Source organism: Amblyomma maculatum, chromosome 6 (genome assembly GCF_055883805.1).
Source record: "Amblyomma maculatum isolate TAMU_Amacu chromosome 6, ASM5588380v1, whole genome shotgun sequence".
Classification (NCBI taxonomy): Eukaryota; Metazoa; Arthropoda; class Arachnida; order Ixodida; family Ixodidae; genus Amblyomma; species Amblyomma maculatum.
The window spans coordinates 32,882,842-32,901,762 of NC_139349.1; the positions used below are offsets into that span (position 1 = coordinate 32,882,842).

The window sequence follows — 18,921 nt, forward strand, 5'->3', positions numbered from 1 at the left end:
GCTCAAGCAGCAGCTATAGCTATAATTGATGCTGTCGGCCCGTGGATGTGAGGTCCTTATGATTGCAGTATTTGTTTCTTTTTGCGCGGAAGGCCATAGAGTCTTCTGCACGGTTATGGATTAGTTCATGTCCGTAGCCTATGTCAACGTCACGGTGGAGCTTTTTGATGCTCGTTTTAGGCGGCTTCTACGGTATGTACAAATAATTCATTGCACAGACTTCATACCATCTCTAGACGATTTGAATTCATTTAATACCGCAGTTCATTTGCAATGAAACAGGTGCGATCTGAATACCGCCTATCCAATTGGCCATACACGGTTCGCCGTGTCCTTACTTCTTGGCCGAGCAGCACATCTGTATTCAGGCTCTAGACTTCGCCCTTCGCCGCTCAAGTTCGCAGCGAGCTTACAAGAAAGGGGTACCCACGAGAACTACTGCACAACCCCGCTCTCTGAAACAGCGTAAACGCGCAAGTTTGCGCCACGTCTGAGGTACAAGCGAGGATATGACGCAAATTTCATCGCAATACGACGTGCAGCTCTGCGCACATACAACACGGCAACCTGAAACAACATGCTCACGTTATTCGTGGGTAGTAATGAAGGTGGCTTAATTGTGAAACCTGCTATGGCGCATATTTCAGAAACATAAGTAAACATCACTGTATTGTAACCACAAGCCGCCCATCGAAGAACGCGCTGGCAGGATATACTGAAATGATGGGGCACGTCATTATCCACAATAACGCCGATGTGTTAGATACCTAGATACTGTTTTCATCATGTTGGCTCATGGAATCGTTTTCATATAGCGAATATAAACAATGTTCGCAGTATAAAAAGCAACCTCCCGGATACATGCGCCCACTCGCTGTGTTATCTATCACGTGAGCAGAAATTGGCACTACATGCCATCCATCATTGTAAACATCTGTGTTTCCAAACGGAAAAAACGAAAACAAATGCGGAAACAGTGTGGAAGTCGAGGGAAGTGTAAGAATGTATAATGGAGGCTGAGTATCTGGGATCACTTAGCATCCCTACTGTGTTTGTCTTCCTTGAACAATGAATATCCGCTCTCCCTTTCTTTTTAGGTTCGGTTCGCTGATCGTGCGGAAATCTTTACGTGTGTGTGCTGTCTTTTACGTTGTCCGCATTGTAATTTTTTGTTTTGTTGGGTGTGAAATACTTGCGTGTACTTCAGTGAGTTATTTCATAAATAAACGTAAATGCGCAGTATTATGCCTATTTCATTTCCATTGTGTTGTTACGTTGTTTCGCTGTCGTTTAGAATCGGAGAAACTATGACGGGTTCTACTGGCGCTTACTATCCTCCCATCGTTGCATTGGCCCCGTCCCTCACCTGCATACAGGCCAGCCGGAGCTCGGTGGGAAACCTGTACCTGAAGAAAACGGACCTGAGGTCGGAGGGCCAGTACGCATGCGAGGTGTCCGCCGACGCCCCCTCCTTCCAGACAGTGCGATCCGAGAAGGAGCTTAAAGTGTACGGTGAGTACCCAACACACGCAGGGGTGAATGAGGCGCTTAAACGGAGGAGCGAAAAGGACGTTTTGTCTGTCTGTTCTTCACGTGTGGCAGGAGCTTGTAATACGCGTGTGCAACGAATGTAGAGGCTTGGAATAGGCAGCCTGTGTGTAATCCCTAAGTATGTCAATACTCGTCGGCATCACTTCTGGGTCGCGCAGTGACGCTAGTCTTCAGTCGCCAGCGTACCTAACTTCTTCAATGTTTACCAACAACCACCCCAATGTAATGTGGCTGTACATCGAGAGCGGGAGTTTGCGGGATTCGCGCGTGCGAGAAAAAAACTGTTGTGGTAGAGTCACGTGACTGAGCCGCCTGAAGGGTGATAGGTTATGATGGAACATACTGTCGGGATCAAAAATATTGGAACCACGCCACTTGACAATGCAATATCCCTGTCGAGACCTGTACAGTGCGCCGGCTTGACATCGGCCGTACATCATGGCGTGCTGCCCGCATGCGATGCTTCGCGGTTCGCAACTACGAGGGAGGGTGAAGACCTTTGATCCGACAGTAAATGTTCCGTCCACTGGCAAAAATACAACGCGACTCATTCGCGAGGCAGAGCTAGGGTGAATTTCTTTCTCTGAATACGCGTCCCCTAAACGCCTGCGGACGGTGAATAAAACTGTACATGCTAGAGAATCTTTCGGTGTGGAATCCCATATTATTTGGCAACAGGCGTGTATGTTTATTTAGGTTAGTTCGCCTTTCTTTGTAAGCAGCAAGCTGGCGGTCACAAGCAATGAGAAATGCCCGACTCCTAGGTGAAAGCCAGGGGCTAGTCGAGCAGTGTCTGGTGCGAAGGTAAATTACATTACGCTTAATTTTGATGAACTCTACAATCCACATTTCTCGTTAAGCTATCAAGGATACATTTGATGAGCCCACTTAAGCTCATCACGTTTTCGGGAATGACGCTGGTCATATGAGCGAGGGTGTGTAAAACGGGCACATCAGCGTTCGTGTCGTCCGACAAGACCATGGCTCTGCAACTGCAGGAAATGTGAGGTGCAATATAGTGCTCGTGTGAGGATAATTGTGTTCGGCCGTGCCGAGCAACTATGGATGAAAGTCCGAAGTCACAAGCTATCTCCAACTTTGGTACCTCGTGTTTCCATATGGTTTCATAGAGGGTGTCCGCTCTGTACATGTCAGCAGAAGCGGCAAGTTGTTGTTGTGGCTGTAGGAAGAAGGAAAAGAAAATGCACGGGCTTGCTACTGGCTCTGCAGCTGAGCCACCGCTGCCTCGTGTGGACAGAAGAGAAAATAGCGAAGTAAAAAAATGAGGGAGAGAAAGACGCGCACCGCAAATGCCGTCGTCCACCACCGAAGCGGTGGCGGGTGCAATTACAGTCTACAACAGATAAAAAGTCGGTGGCAGGCTAGCTACCGCCGCAAGCGGCGGTGACCTACCTGTGTTAGCCCCATCAGGGCCAGGAAGCGGCAAGTACAGGTACGCGACCGTTTAGTGTGTCATGGTTGGTACGTTATATTCCGAAGTATAGATGCCGGAAGATGAAGATGCCAGAAGAAATATGAAGAAGTAAGTAAGTTGCTGTCCTCTTTCCTGTTGTGAATTTGGTGCAAGGGGTGAAGTGGCGCTTCGGTTCTTCTACGGAGGCGGAGGATCGAATCGTAAGGGTGGCTGAATTTTTTTTTTTTTTTTGGGGGGGGGGGGGGGGGATGAAATAAGGACCAGAATTCATTGTGATCTTTACATTGTCGCCGTTTAAGATAACGATACAGATGAAGTGTTCTGTTTAAAACCGCTCTTTTCGGCGTAACAGCATGATAATGATGTAATGTCTTAGACTATGCAAGTTCATTGTTTCGACATGCTTGGCTGCATGGAGAATCGCTTTCATTTGAATGAATTTTTTTGCGCTGGAGGTGCCTGATCTTTCTCGCCTGTACACAGTAAAACCGATGATGTCCATTGTCTTGCCCGGAATCGGGCATCTATTCATTGCTCCTCACGCTTCCGTTCATCTCAGTGCTGCCGAAAGAAGGACCGGAGATACGAGGAACGAAGCCGCACTACAGAATCGGAGATTTAGTGAATGTCACCTGCTACGCTGGAGCAACAAAGCCACCAGCAGTGCTTACATGGTCCATCAACAGCGAGCAGGTCGGTGCAGTGTTTTGATACTAGCTTCATCTCTGTTATGGTAACTATGAAAACTGATCTTCCCTGGAAACAATCATGCGTGTGAAGGTGTGACATCACTGGCGAGTCCAGCATCACTGCAGTGCACATGGTGCGTCAGTGCAAAAAGGAGGCTTCAGAAGGAAATGTAGTAACAGTGCGTGCCAGACGTGTCGAGTTCTGCGCACATATTATGCTGCCCGAACGTTCTGGCCACCGAAAGGTCATGCGCGAGCCTACTATCCGCAGTATTCTAAGCGGTATTCGCACCTCGTAAGCAAATCGCGGACAGTATAGCCTATGCGAAAAAACGTCTACATGAAAAGTATGTTGTCCGCTATGTATAGGATGCGATTCACGCATTTGGCTGCATTAAATCAGCTGTGCATATTTCAAATGTTCGGATGGAAGTGCTAAACAGAGCTATTTATTACTGCTGACGTGGCTGAGTCTGCAACGACATTATCACCTGGCAATCCACATCGAATCAATAGCGCACGTGTGTGATCAACGCCAGCTGCGGACGATGTACCGTGTGTACAGTACCTGGCGACATGAAATTTTTTTTCTTGAAAATCAGAATTCCGCCCTGCAGACAGCACACTAGGTGCGAACTACTGTCTTTCGATTACGGTGTTGACTGTCCGTGTGCAAGTATTCCTCTTCCTCCAATGATGATTGAAGATAGCTGTTAATGTCAAAGCCCATTAACACTTCGGAATTGCAATTCTGAATCGTATAATTTGTCCAAATGTTTAATCCGACAGTCAGAAGACTATGATATGCAGCTCTACTTCGGAATCTTGCCACGTGCAATATATAAAAGTGCAACGAAACAGATATACGTCGTAATAAGTAAGAAAAAAACATCTACGACATCCAGCTCTTCGTCGCTGGTAAAGTAAACGCCAGGATGGCCGAAACCAACAATTCACATTCCGAGTAGAGATCATCCGGGAAAACTAGCCACATATCGCGCAGTGAAAATCATCGCGCACCCACTCCTTCGTCCAAACTCGCAGTTCCTCGCGTGTTCTTCGTGACTACATTGTGAAGGAGCATTTACAGAGGCCTTGCTGTTCTACACCACGAACACGCGCACGTATATACATGCGATTTCCTTATATTTCTCTTTTGTTTTCTTCAACCCGATTTCAAGGTCCCTCCAGACTACGAGAGAATGTATCCGGTCTTCAGTGATGAAGTTCTGCTGTACCACTCGTCCTTGGGATTGACATTCAAAGCCGAGCCGCACCACTTCGCTTACGGTATCATGAAGCTGAAATGCACCGCCACGGTGTCCGGAGCATACTCGCTATCCAGCGAGGAAATCGTAGCAGCGCAAGATGCAAAGAACGCTGGTAAGGACTCGGGAAGCTCACACCACTCCACCGGTTTCTTTCGGTTATAACGTTTATGTCAGTAAACGACATCGGCTATGATGTAAGCCGAAACTTCAACTATCTGGGGTTCTTTAACGTGAGTTAACATAGTGTACGTACACCAGCATTGACGCGATGGGAGGGTATGACGCATCCAGGCTTCTTTAAAAGTGCACACCACATTCGCTGTTTGATGAGCTTCTGAGTAGCTGTCCCCAGTTATATGAAGTACGCATTCTTTAACGCATAATGTTACAGCGCGTATGACTGCCTCACATATGCGCTCACTGAAGTATGTTTGCAGGTGCTGACGACGACCGACCATCGATCACAGGTGGTCAGACAAGCTACCACGTGGGGGACTTGGTGAACGTGACCTGCAGCTACGCGCGCCACAGACGCCCGATCGATCTGCAGTGGCATTTAAATGACAAAGAGGTATTAATTTTTATGTACTCGACAAGACAACGCGGGGAAGTCAGTTGAGAGTACTGCTTGACCGCTGTGAGATCAGCGTTTGCAGCTTCTGATGAACATGTATAAAACTGCGCCCTTCGCGAAAGGCACAACAATGAGGTAACGGCACTATACGGGCATTGTAAAACGGTCGCGATCGCATGAACCACGCTGGAGTTCCTGCAGCTTGCGCTGGCCACAAATTCAGAGAACCGAAGGAATGCTGTCATGAAGTTATCTATCTGAAGCTACCTATCTAAGGTATACACTTTGGAAGAGTGGATTTCTGTAAGTGGTTCGCCTTAGGAGTGTCTGTCGTACAGGAAATAACGGTCCCAGGCTGCGGCAGCGCAACATGACTAGATGTGGTATTCCGAGGAAATGACCCCATTTCTGTTCTGTTCAATGCTCTATATACCTCTATAGAGCACTGTTGGTCATACCGTACTGCCTCGAAGCCATATGAGAGGTCCGAATATAGTCTGCAGTGAGCGTCATAGTTGTAGTTTCGAAATCAAGAAGGATATACGAGTGTCCTTTTTCTATTATACGCATTTGTGAAGGTAGGTGGCACATCACCCAAAATGTAAAAACACCTCAGAATTGCCTCATAAGCATTATTTGCGAAGACGCCAGCATTTAATTGAACAAAGTTTCCCATTACTGCTCGATAATAAGGTACAAATGCAACGACGCAGGTGTCCAACCGGTACCTCGTGCACTACCCGCCGCAGCGGCTGGAGTCCGGCCGCCAGGTGACGTCACTGGGCCTCCGCTTCACGGTGCGGCCGAGCCACTTCGTGAACGACGAGATGCGTATTAAGTGCACGGCCACTCTCCAGGATGCCACAAGGAGCTCCCCTGTCACGTCTTCTTCAGCAACCGTGGGTGGTGACTCCCGGAAAGGATTAGTGCTGGGCAGTAGTCACCGCTCGTCTGGGCTCCACGTCTCCGAACAGTACGGTGCAGGTACTCCCATAATGACTAGTATAAACAGCATATGTATATAACGTACTCGACGTTCGAGTGAACCGTAAGCAAATGACGAATAGCTGATCAACAGCGCACGTCTTCGCAACACTTGTTTTGTACGAGGACCAGCGCTGATACGAAGTGAGGGGCAAGTCTGGACACAAGTAATTGCATTACTTTATTTCGTTGCATTGTTCATCCATACATAACAGAGCTGCCAGGTCTCAATTAGGCAACAACGCCCTGCGTTTACAGTTGTCCTAGTGCTAGTCGTTGGGCCATACCGGCACAACGCGGTGCTTGAGAAAATTTCAAAGGCCTAATCATGGTCCGTACTATCTCACCTATACATCGGGCGTCGCTATAGAGAGTCACAATTCAAATTATGCGACGTCGCTACCCAACCTTTCGAAAGATGTGACAGTAGTTTAGCCATAGCTGATCGGACTTTTTACGTGTAAGACTTGGAAGTGTTCCACGGTAAATTTGTGCTCTGATGGCGCCGTACTGCTATAACGTGGCCTTGCGGGCCTTGCGGGCCTTCAAACTGAATAGACAGCATGCTCAGTTAGTCTAATGTTCTTGGGGCCTAACTCGTCCATTTCATATAAAAGGTGGCACTGCGTGAATGAGACAGAACAAGACATGGGGACAAAAAACGACATCATGAGTGCAGACTTTCAAACCATTTATACATTATTGAAAGCACATGCTATTTTATATGCGAGGAACCGAGGTTTGTAGCTGCCGGTATCATTCACATACGGCATGATAAAATGTACAAAAAATGTATCGTATTTTTCTTCCACTTTTTAAGTACATGTATCGTCACTCTGGAACCTAAAGACGTTCACCCAAAAAAAGTAAAAGAAAAATACGATATGTTTTAATACATTTTATGATATCTTGTGTGAATGACAGAAATGCTTACGCGCCCCAGTACGCATGCTTTCGGTCATGAGTAAACAGCTAGAAGTCTGCGCCTGTGTTGTCGTCTGAGGTTCCTGTGTCTATTTTCCTGTCTCACTTGCGCAGTCGTACCTTTTATCTACGATCAGTTAAGCTTAGGAATGCGTAATTACGCCCATGTGTATTCATTGTTATACAAATTTAACGCTGCAAAAAACTAACAAACACATAGAGAGACAACGGTACGAAGCGCCAACTTCCAACTGGTTTTATTACATGCATGAAACATACCGTCTTTGCGAAAAGTAACCAGGCTGCATGTTTTGCTTCTCGCGTGAATTCTAAAGCCAATATGGATTCCCTGAGCATCCCAACTTGTTAAGAAGTGAGGACAGGAGCTCACCTTTAAAGTGGAATGATCTATACGCACTTATTATATTCCTCGTTGAACAGCTCATCGAATCATTGTTCTCTGCCCCTGCTTCGAATCTGAATCAAAAGACCTCGTTCTCTTTGCAGTGCCGGACAAAAGTGGGTCACATCGAGTAGTCTCTGCAGCAGGGCTGGTGCAAAGTTGGACGATAGCGTTCGTCGTGGCGTGCGTTCGATGATGCCTGTGAGCCAGCTGCAACTGGAAAGTGAACAGTGCCGTCGACACATCATGTACCCTGCCATCAACCAAGAGCACGGTCCGTGACTGCCTATGACTTCACGTGGCGGTAGCGAAGGAATTTGCGATTTGAGAAAGAGCTTTGAGCTACAGCACAGATAGCGTGTACATAACTGAGTGCCTTCGATGCATGTCCAGCGAAACGTCGTTCACAGCAGAACATATGGACAGTGCTCCATCGGTGCTTGTGTGTACAGAATTGTGCATAGAAGCCCCTTCTGTAAGAAGGGTATATAGCTTCTGTGCACCCCTTGTTTAGACATTCGCTGTGTGTCTCTTGTAAATAGGAAGTCCTTTCTGAATTTTAAATTACGGTAACAATGTCCAGAAACCGTTCTGCAGCCCATCCACTATTCCATCCACGATTTTCTCGAGGGTCTGCCGGTGTTCGAAACGACTGTAAAGTACGGGATTTGCGACGAAGGCACGCAACTGACAAAGCGACCCACAGCAATGCGCCCTTCTTGCATGCAATATAAAATATAGTATAACATGAATGTAGACAGGTGCTGCTGTCTCATATCTTTTCAATTCCGTAGTTTCAGATCTTATAGGCGATTAATGATGAAGCTCGAAATTTTACAGGGCTTTTTCACTCGCGAGAGAAGTTCCAAGTTTCTCCTATCTGTTGCTGCACATAGATATGTTGCCCTGCATTCTGAGCAACGTGCTGCGGCCATTTCGAGTCATGTTCATGTATTCTTATGCATACTCTGGCGATGTTAAATTACTGACGGAACTGTTTTTTTTTACGAGCGTACAATTATTTACGATAGAGTTTATTTACCTCGAAATATCAACATGGCCGAGCGTGAAAGCCTTCAGTGCTTGACGAGCACTGACTGCTGCATTCTTTTATGCAGCGCCAAAACTGAGTGACGCCCTACACATGGATGTCCCATTTCGTGCAATCCAAATGGTAAACCTCCACTTCCACTCATATTCAACCTTTGGCTGGCTGTACTTGTCGGAGCTACTACAGCGACGTCTTCGGTCACAATGGCCAATGCACTTCCATCCCAGCAGAGTTCCTTCAGCGGTGCGCTCCAGTGAAGCCAGCTACGACAGTGCACCGAATGAGGTGGCTATAAATGCGCACAAAATCTTGAACATCATTCGTATTTTCATGAGACGGTACTCTTCTCTTATGCGTTCTTCGAAACACTCTCATCAATGTGCCGATATACGTGTTTGCTACATGTTTGTATAAACGTAGTGAAACGCATATAGCAGCAGTCACGGCAAGCATGACAGCTACCAGCACATATGACCAGAAGAAATGACAGAGTATTATGAAACGTCTTTACGACTCGTCTCAATAACTTTACAAGCACTGTTTTCCAGTAAGTACAAACAGTGCGTTCTCCAAGCCACCGTTTAGTTTCAAAGCCTATGCGTTTGAAATCTACGAGCACCTCCCGCTATACGCACGTAGCGAAGTGAAGTGCTGAAACCATTTTCATATTGTTGTTTTTTCTCACTGGCGTACTGCAAATTCGTCCACATGCTGGGACATGAGTGTTCATGTGCACGTGGTCGGCATTATTCTCGAGTTCCTCTCTACTACGCCCTACTACTACTTCTTGCCCGCACAGCTCGTTCTTATACTTGCGTATTTACGCGCTCAGCAATTCACCCAGAAAAGGTCAGTTCTCACTGAAGGAGCACATCACACTCACATTAGCCCTAAATGAGTATAAAACTACCAACAATGTCATTTGTAATATGACCCTTCTATTGTTCCACAATACAAATGCGACATCAGACTGATACCGTGGCGACAGCTAATGCGGAGGCCCGCCCGATGTGCCCAGTGTTTCAGGGACCTAAACCAGTTGCGGGTGGGCCTCAAACAACCTCCTGTGGTTCGTACCATAGTGTATATACCTTCATTTATATTTTTATCCTACTCCTTCATATCTTCCTGTCGCTCTCCTCTTTGATTTCCTCTACCGCTTCCTTACTATCCCTTGATTTCCACCGCCCCAGTTCAGGTGTTTCAGATATTAGATAGCAGATATGAAAAACATATTTTCCTGCTGTTTCTGATATTTATTTAATAAATAACCTTCTATTGTACAGCTAACTGGAGGCAATGTGACTGTCCATTTCTGCACTGTAAGGAAAGTATGATTCCGCGAATGTGTGCACCCTATACTCGGAACTTCATGGCAGTTCTCATATATTGCACTGTCACAGATCTGGTCATAGGATCTGTGAAAACGTGCGTGGACATTGACAACCGTATTTACATACGCATGTACTGCTGCAAAATTGTCTGGCAGAATAAAAATATTCTATAAGCTGGCCGAGCGTTTTGTGTCATATCTCTGAACACAATTGTAAGAGTTATGCCGAACTGTAGAAATGAGGTTCCCGGCTTCGATCATTTGTCTTTTCCCGAGTGTCAGTGTTTCTGTACCGTAGTTTTCGATTGGTTTCAGTGAGTACCACGCTTCCTATTCAGGGAGATGCCCAGCAGACGGCGGTAGCCACGGCATGCAGCCGGCAGCTTGTCGTGCGTCACGGACTACGTGTCCAATTACCGGCGCCAACTATTTAGTCTAGCCCTTGCTAATCTCGACCAGCTCTTCTCGAGACACAGCAGTCGTAACTGCAATGCACGTGAGCTCACGGAGCTATGTAGCGTAATGCAGGATAACTTTTTTCGGTTAACCGCGAACATAAGCTCATATCGCTGATTGGAGTAATGTCAAAGTTCCGGAAGTACTTACACAAAATGTCACCGGTCGCAGCAAAGCGTACATATAAACCCATATTTGTAGAGCAGATTTTTTCTGCAACATTCAGGCAGTGTGTCATTCGAACATCCGCAGACTGTTCACGGCGTTCTACTCAGGAAGAACACGCTGCCTTCCGCTCGCTATCCTCCCGTGCAATGTGTATTCCGACACCAAAATGCCGAATGATGCCCGTAACTTCCACTGTAATGGAAAAGTTTCTCTTCGAAGCCTTGTGCAAAAGTCCAGCCAATTGGAACAGACGAAATCCCTACCCGCTGCGTCCACTGCCCAGTTACGGGAGAGCAACCCACGCTCATCTCGGTCGGCTTCTCGTCATACCACAATGTCCTGGCAGCCACCAGTACAGTATTATGCTGTGTTTTTACGATAACAATAAGAGGTAATTTTTTATTTCAGACGCCGCATGGCCGCCACAGTGCACAATATGACCTTGAACGGTCTCTTTGAAATCATGAAATATTTGTGATTCAGGGCTGTCCTAGTTCACGAACGAATTTGGCGGCAATACTATGAGCAGCGAGTTGCATGCGCAACTCACTGCATTTCCCTTTTCCACGCCTGCCTTGGCGCTGGCGCTAACGTCGGTGGCGTGTGGAAAGTGATTTGGAGTCGTGCCCTCGTAATATCGTTATTAGAAGTAGTAAATTAAAAGGACTCCTCACAGTGGGTAGTTCTTTACCTGACGTTATTTCTAAGTAATGTTTGCTACAACATACAAGAATTTCTCAAACTGCTGATAGTCACCACACCACTTTGGGATGTCCACCTGCCTTGGTGGACGGAACCATGACGGATAATAGAAACTGAAAATGTAGCCGTTAAATTCCTTCCTGCATTAAAAGCTATACCGCCTCTGACACTCAGCCGTCCTTCGTACGAGCACTTGCCAATACACTGCAGGCACCCGAGCACTAAAATGTTCAAACATGCTGTACTACATGCAGTGCATGAAGTATTAAAAACATCTTGTCACGTAATACTTTCAACAGACCCAGCATTGTTGATGTGAACGTTGTGAATATTTCGAGCAAATCGCTTTGAGAGCTGATCGCCCTCCTATAACTACATTGAAACTGCTGAACCATTGATTTTGTTTATTTATTTATTTGTGTGTGTGTGTGTGTGTGCGTGCGTGCGTGCGTGTGTGTGTGTGTGTGTGTGTGTGTGTGTGTGTGTGTGTGTGTGTGTGTGTGTGTGTGTGTGTGTGTGTGTGTGTGTGTGTGTGTGTGTGTGTGTGTGTGTGTGTGTGTGTGTGTGTGTGTGTGTGTGTGTGTGTGTGTGTGTGTGTGTGTGTGTGTGTGTGTGTGTGTGTGTGTGTGTGTGTGTGTGTGTGTGTGTGTGTGTGTGTGTGTGTGTGTGTGTGTGTGTGTGTGTGTGTTTCCCGCGCGATTTCATTTCTTTTCTTCGCTATCATTTTCTGTCCCACGGTGTGTGCGACTTGTTTTGATGTTTGTATTTTTTGTATCAGATAATTTATTTCCTTGCATTGGCTGCCACGCACTGTAGGGGTCAGTCACTTGTCCATATCCTCCGTTCTCCAGAAGAGGCACTGAAAAAATAAATTCATTTCAATATTAGCTGTTCTTGGTATTCTACATGACTCCTCCACTCTCTTATTTCACACCTAGAAATGTTGGACATTCTCTGGGAAAGAGATGTTTACGTTAAGTTTTTCACGTACAGTAAAATATCATAAAAATAAATTGATCCTCAAATCATCACCCGACAAGCTACTGATCTTTTTGTTACCATCTTCCAAAAATTCGCCCGATTAGTCTTCTACGGCAGTTTGACGTACTATTTTGAGCACCGGACAAACTTGACAAGCAAAGGTTTGCTATGCATCGCATGTTTAGACCATTTCTACCAAAATGCTTAAAAAATATCTTGCCATACACCAAAGTTCCGTCAAATTATTTTAGAAGCCGTAGCCCATTGGGTTCCTATAGAAATTTTAACTGCTCGGATTAAGCAAACGAAAACTTTTAGAGCCAACTTTGCGACTAACGTGACCCTACATCATTCCCATCAACACTCGCATAACAGTATCTTGCAATTACTCATACTTCCCGAATAATTAAAAGATGTCTTGAATCCTTCACATGAAGACACCGTTAAATGAGCAGGTGAAATATTCAGAGCGAAATGTGGTTAGTTTTCATTCTCGGTAAACTCAAGGCACCTTCGCCTGGATATGATGTGAAGCCAGTCTTTTTCCTAACGGGCTGACTTTTTTTTTTTCTGAACAGACGGAACCCACTTGCCGATTCTCTTTTTATGAACAAATGGAATCCACCAGAAGAAAAAAAAATATCTTTACGATTTTATAGAAACAAGCCAAACTCAAATAGGCGGCAGCGTAATAGAGTAGCTTCGTTTCACGATGACTTGGACCACTTGGCTGTTACGACTTTCTCTCGTGCGACCTGTTTTAAATCGTGCCGGCAGTAACGGCCGCGGTATAGACCTACAGGTCATCATTTGGTGCGGACCTTAGACTATTGCATTCCCAATGCCATGCCCGAACGCTACACCAGCCATACCAGCGTGACTACTTTGCAACTTTTAAACTAAGCCACTTCCCGGACACATGAACTCCAAACATCACGCGGGCCACCGTCAAGCACGAGCCGCATTACTTACCATACTATACAACAGAGTGACTTTCCATGCGCGCATGGTGTTCTACATACACACGCGGGAGCGGCGACGACCGCGTTCGCGCCCGACGACCTAATCTAATCTAATGAGGATCTAGCCACGGCCGGTCTCGAGGGAGAGCACACTTCTCCCTCGAGAGCGCGCTTCTCCCTCGAGAGCGCGTGCTCTCCCTCGAGACCGGCCGTGAACTAGCCTAACGAGGACCGATGCATGCGACGTGGATTGCAAGCAATGGCGCTAGCAAAAGACTACGCTTGCAAAGCGCAGTCTGGCCAAACGCCAACCATCAGTGCCGATTGGCAAACAGCGTACGTTTTCTCTGTGACAAGCTATCGAAATCCACTGTCCGCGTTCTAAACGGTGCTCCCGAACTCCTACATCTCCTAGTCACTTTGGAACCTGGGCACGTGGCTTTTCCCGGTAATGAACGGTGTCATGGGTGCAGCCACCAAGAAATTTACTTCAAGTTATCGGCAGCACCCTTTCTCAAATACCGGGATTCACGCTATAATAGCACGTCAGTCGGACCACAAGGAGGGTACGTGAACTGGGTGCAAAGTATGGGGTACCACTGCCAACCGTGACAAACACTAAATACACCTTCTGGACTACTGCGAAGGTGCGTGAGCACGTGGCAACGGTGGAGATCAGGCGGTGGAGAAATGGTGCAGCGGCCAAGCCGACTCTCGGTATGTACTCCACGCACAAGAGCGACATCACTCAGGAGAGGTTCTACGACAACTCCGTGAGGAGCACCCTGCTTTTTGAGGTCAGTGTGGAGGTGCTACGCACGAAGAAATGGCACGCGCGGATCGAGGGCAAGGACATTGTGTGCGTGTGCGGGCGGGAGACTGAGATGATCGAACATATAGTGATGTTCGCCAAGTGATCTTGTCATGTCAGCCTCGTGGGTCGACTTTGCCGCAGGTGCTAGGTAACGTTGGGTGCTAGGGTTCGCGTCTGGACAGCCGCAAGGAGACGCTGCGGTGGACAGTGATGCGGCAAAGCGGGATGAGAGGGCTGTGGCTGGGGAGACAACCAAACGATGCCTTGAGAACTGCATATCGCTGACTAGATAAATGGTATTGGTGGCATTGTGCCACGGCGGGACAGACTCCGTCACAGTAGGGAATTGACCTGGCTAGGACCTTTATGGTCCACCTGGTAAAAAAAGGGTAGCCTCAGTACCAATCCAATCCAATACCACTCATTTGACAAGAGCCAAGGTGTCGCCTGGAGAAAACTACAAACCCACTCATTTCCATCGCCGCATATCGCACTCAAAAAGTTCTCCCCCTCCGTCTTTCAACCACACTGTACCACATACCAAGCATCACAGGCCGCCGACTTATTTCACTGTCTATGGGCATGTCCAGTGCTGTCTATCCCCAGCCTTTCGCACACTTCCCGGGGAAACGCTCCGCTGTCAGCGCGGGCGGATGGCCAGCTGGGCTTGGCGGAAATGTCCCGGCGCGAGACGAAAGCCGGAGGACTCGTAGGCTGAGGAGACTTACCAGGCAGCCGCGGTCAACTTTAACGTAATAAAGTTCATACTTCATCCTCTTCCTAAATCACTGCATTCGCCGGCGCGCAACCTCCTATTCTCAGCACGAGCGAAAATACGAGAATAAAGGACTAGTAAGAACGGATTTAAAAGATGACATATATGCTGCTTTTTTTTTTTTTTTTGTCACGCTTGTAGCAATGAGGATTTGCCACTATGTCACAGGCATTATGCCCTTATGTCCTGTTGCTTTCACCTAATAGAAACGACCTTCCTCGGAATGACCGACTAAACAACGGTAGTATATACATTTTGGATACGGGGCCAAAATATTTTGGACGTGTTTGGGCAGTCTAATCAACCCGGTTGCACATCCTTGGTGTGGAGCCGGTATGCAAATTAGAACGAATTGTAGTGCATACAGGAAACCATACAGTTTTGCGACGGAAGCTGCAAATTCAAATAAGTCAAAATTGCCGTTGTCTTACGTATTCATCGCTGTATTCAAAATGATAGTAGCATTTTGCAGTCCTCAGCTTCCTTCTCTTCTGAGACATTTTCAGCACAAAGTGATTTTGAGAACACCCGGGTATGGATAATACATCCTAACACAATTTGAAGGTTATATGCAATCCAGGGTTTTCGGAAAACTTGTAGCGCAAGTGGCAGCCCTGGAAATGGGCTGCAGTTTTTATCAGCGTAATTCAGCTTTTGTAAGATAGCGGTGAAAATATTTGGCTCTAGTATGAAACGGCATTAAAATAAATGCGTTAAAGGATTGAATATCGCCTGCGTGCGCTGAAAATTAAGGCAGCGAGAACACAGGGGATATAAACATACATTAACGTGGAGGAGTGAGACGGTGGAGATACGATGAGGAGGAAGATGAGGAGGAAAAGCAGGGAGGTTAACCGGTAAAGGAACTGGTTTGCTACCCTGCACTGGGGAGAGGGGTAGGTGGGTATAAAAATTGTGGGTGAGAGAGGGATGGGTGAAGAGAGTACAGTCACATCACAGACATGTCACATCACATCACGTCACAGTCATAGCACGTAACATAAAGCGGAGCAGTGCCTGGGAGGCCTTCACCGCAAACGATCGCTGTGGCCAGGGACCTAGGATCTTAATTTCAGTCAATGGGTGTCCATCTAGACGCTCCAGCGCACGGCATAGACACTGTCTTTCCTCGCTGTATATTGGGCACTCACAAAGAATGTGGCCTATAGTGCAGGGCAGGGCTATTTGCCATACCTATCACAAAACAATAATAGTTTGTGAATGCTACACCAACCCACAGGTGGCACAGCAAAGTTTCTTCACGTCGAGGTAGGCCAGGTGGAAGCCGGAGCTTCAGGTCAGGGTCCAGGGATTTTTAAGTGGAGATATCACGCTCGATAAACTTGCAGCCATGTATACACAATATCTCACGACTTCAAGCACGGCCGAATCATAGAAATGTGGTAACGTTGCGATGTTATAGCTACACGTTAAATTATTAACAATAAACGCTAAATTGCTGCCGAAATCTTCCTTGGGCCTTAGAAAATGCAGTCCATGTTCAAGAATGCAAATATAAACTTCACGCCGCTTAAATACATGTAGCTTCTATGCATTATGTCATTCGTATCCCAAAGTGTAACATCAACAACTTGAGGCCATGTTACGGCGAACAAGAACTCGAATATCAAGCGATAGATATACTGAACTGCCATGCTTGTACTTCTTATTTCAGTTTAACTCCAAAAGATTTATAAGGAGAACACAGGTTACCTTCGTTTGTAGCCGATTATGCGATATAAGGCCACCAATTATATAAATTTACTACTCGTTCTCCGACTGAACGCTTATGGAATAATGTATACAAGTTCCTTAATTGAAGAAATCAATGAAGATTACATAAGAACAAAAACGCGTTCGCACTGATCATCTGTGGTAGAATAGAAAAAATTGTTGAGCAGAGCATGCTTGCGAGCTTCTTTGTTTTGTTAACATGCATTATTTTGTCGTACCTCGGCAGAACGGCAAGAAGGCCTATAATAGGCGACAGTAAACAGTTCTGCTTCGAAGCTTTCTTCTCTTGAAGCCACCATCATCATCGTCACCGTCTTCGGTGTCTTATTTTATACAGCAATACCAATTGCAGATTTTGTTCTATTACGCAGCATGGGGTTCTATTACCGAGGGATCAAAAACCTCGTTAGGCAAAACAAAAAAGCACTTCGTACCCGCTGCTCACAGGTGCTTAACTTTCCTAGGAAATTAACTGCTACAGACAGAAAGAGCTGTCCCTTTCACCTCTTGAGCAAGCGACACCAACCAGTGTAAAAGTTGAAGAAAAATGCGCTGAGCGCACGTGAAACGCGCTGCTCTGAAGCCTGCTTCCATTCTTTGCCACGGACGCTTGCAGGTGTCTGTCCAAGTGTTGCTGCCCTTGATCCGTTCCAAGCAGCGACTCCAACATGAGCGGAGAGTCAACTCTTGTTTTCTTGCGGAAGATTTACGCTCCGCCCGCTTTCTTGACCAGAAACCTGAGCAATGGAGCAGTTACCGCCATCTTCTCTGTGCTGTTCCTTCTGGGAGTGAGTGGCATCGCTGCGCTGCTCACGGTCATCGTGCGCGACTCGATGGAGGTGTCGGTAAGCGATATCACGTTCACCGCGGTTAACAGAAGCACGCTGCCCGTGAGTCCGCATCGAGACGGCGCCGCGCATCAGCAACCGGCGCAGGGGCGTCCTCTGAACTTACCCGCAAAAAACTCGGCTTCGCTGCATTTACCCGTCAAAAACTCGAATTCGTTGTCGGCGGGCAAACTTCAAGTCGCCACCCGGAAGCACGTGCATAGGCTGAACGCCGGAAAGGATGTAAGTACCATGCGCAGTTTCTTTATGAATGACTACAAGTTTCATATGACGGAAGCCAACAGCACATCAGACAGTGCCAGTGCGGATGAAACTACGCTGTTGGGCCGCAACGGAACCAGCGAGTTGGACAAGGACGCATTGGTTTTCGCCGGAGGCGAAGATTACTACGGAGATGCTTCAAAATGGTTCAACATTACTAGGGAAGTCGGTGACGAGGAAGCGCCGGAAGAATTGAGAGATGAGCCTCGTCAGTTGTTCAGGAAGTCAAGCACTTTCCATTTGAACTCTTCACACTCGTCTTCATCTGAAGTGCTGGAGATGGGTACTTCGTCTCCTATGGAGCGCTCAGCTATAGTCGCTTCCACCGCATCGCATTTCGTTTCATCTTCGACTACCGGAAATGAAACTACAGCAGCGAAAATGACCAATGCTACAGCGGCAAGCACCACAACCAACAACGCAAAAGGCTCGTTTAAGGAATTCGACGTCCGCCCCCTCGTCACAGATGAAGAGGTAGAAAGTGGCCCCGAAGCAGCAAGACGCAAGACACGCTCATTGCCTTGGCTCCTGTTCTGCTTCTACGACGACAGGAGCAGCATCCGGTCTCCGGGATTCTCGATGAACGATTTCCCCTGGCAGCTCTGCACAGACATGGCCTACTGCTGCGTAGATGTGAACTCCAGGGGCCAGGTGCTGGTGAACAAGCAGCTAAGGCTTTTTCTCAAGGTCGCGGGCCAGCAGTTCCTGCAGGGAAGCCACCTGTTCGTCACCCTTGGAGGCCATCGCGTGTTGATGCACCACTTGGACGCGGCCCTGGCCAACACCGCGCGCTTTGCCACGGACCTTTCGGGAGAAGTGCAGGAGCTGGGAGCCGGCGGCCTGGCGGTCTACCTGGAGGACGTGGAGATGCTCAAGCACGCGTTCCGCGTCCACGACCTCATCATGGCCTTGCGGGGCGTGTCTGTGGCTGTGGTGCTGCCGCGGGACCTGCGCCAGCAGATGCGTTACTACCGCACCGAGATCTACGCCAACATCAAGAATATG

General features: G+C 47.3%; 1 protein-coding gene across 1 annotated transcript in view; it reads left to right on the forward strand.

The window, feature by feature from the left end:
* Positions 1-14,401, forward strand: part of LOC146185426 (uncharacterized) — a 34,326-nt gene extending 19,925 nt beyond the window's left edge. Inside the window, exons 3-9 of the mRNA XM_084607819.1 lie at positions 1,377-1,512; positions 3,546-3,679; positions 4,857-5,058; positions 5,384-5,517; positions 6,234-6,504; positions 8,950-9,167; positions 14,132-14,401. Coding sequence (XP_084463945.1) covers positions 1,377-1,512; positions 3,546-3,679; positions 4,857-5,058; positions 5,384-5,517; positions 6,234-6,504; positions 8,950-9,167; positions 14,132-14,401 — 1,365 coding nt within the window. The remainder of the gene's footprint in view (positions 1-1,376; positions 1,513-3,545; positions 3,680-4,856; positions 5,059-5,383; positions 5,518-6,233; positions 6,505-8,949; positions 9,168-14,131) is intronic.
* The last annotated feature ends 4,520 nt before the right edge of the window (positions 14,402-18,921 follow it).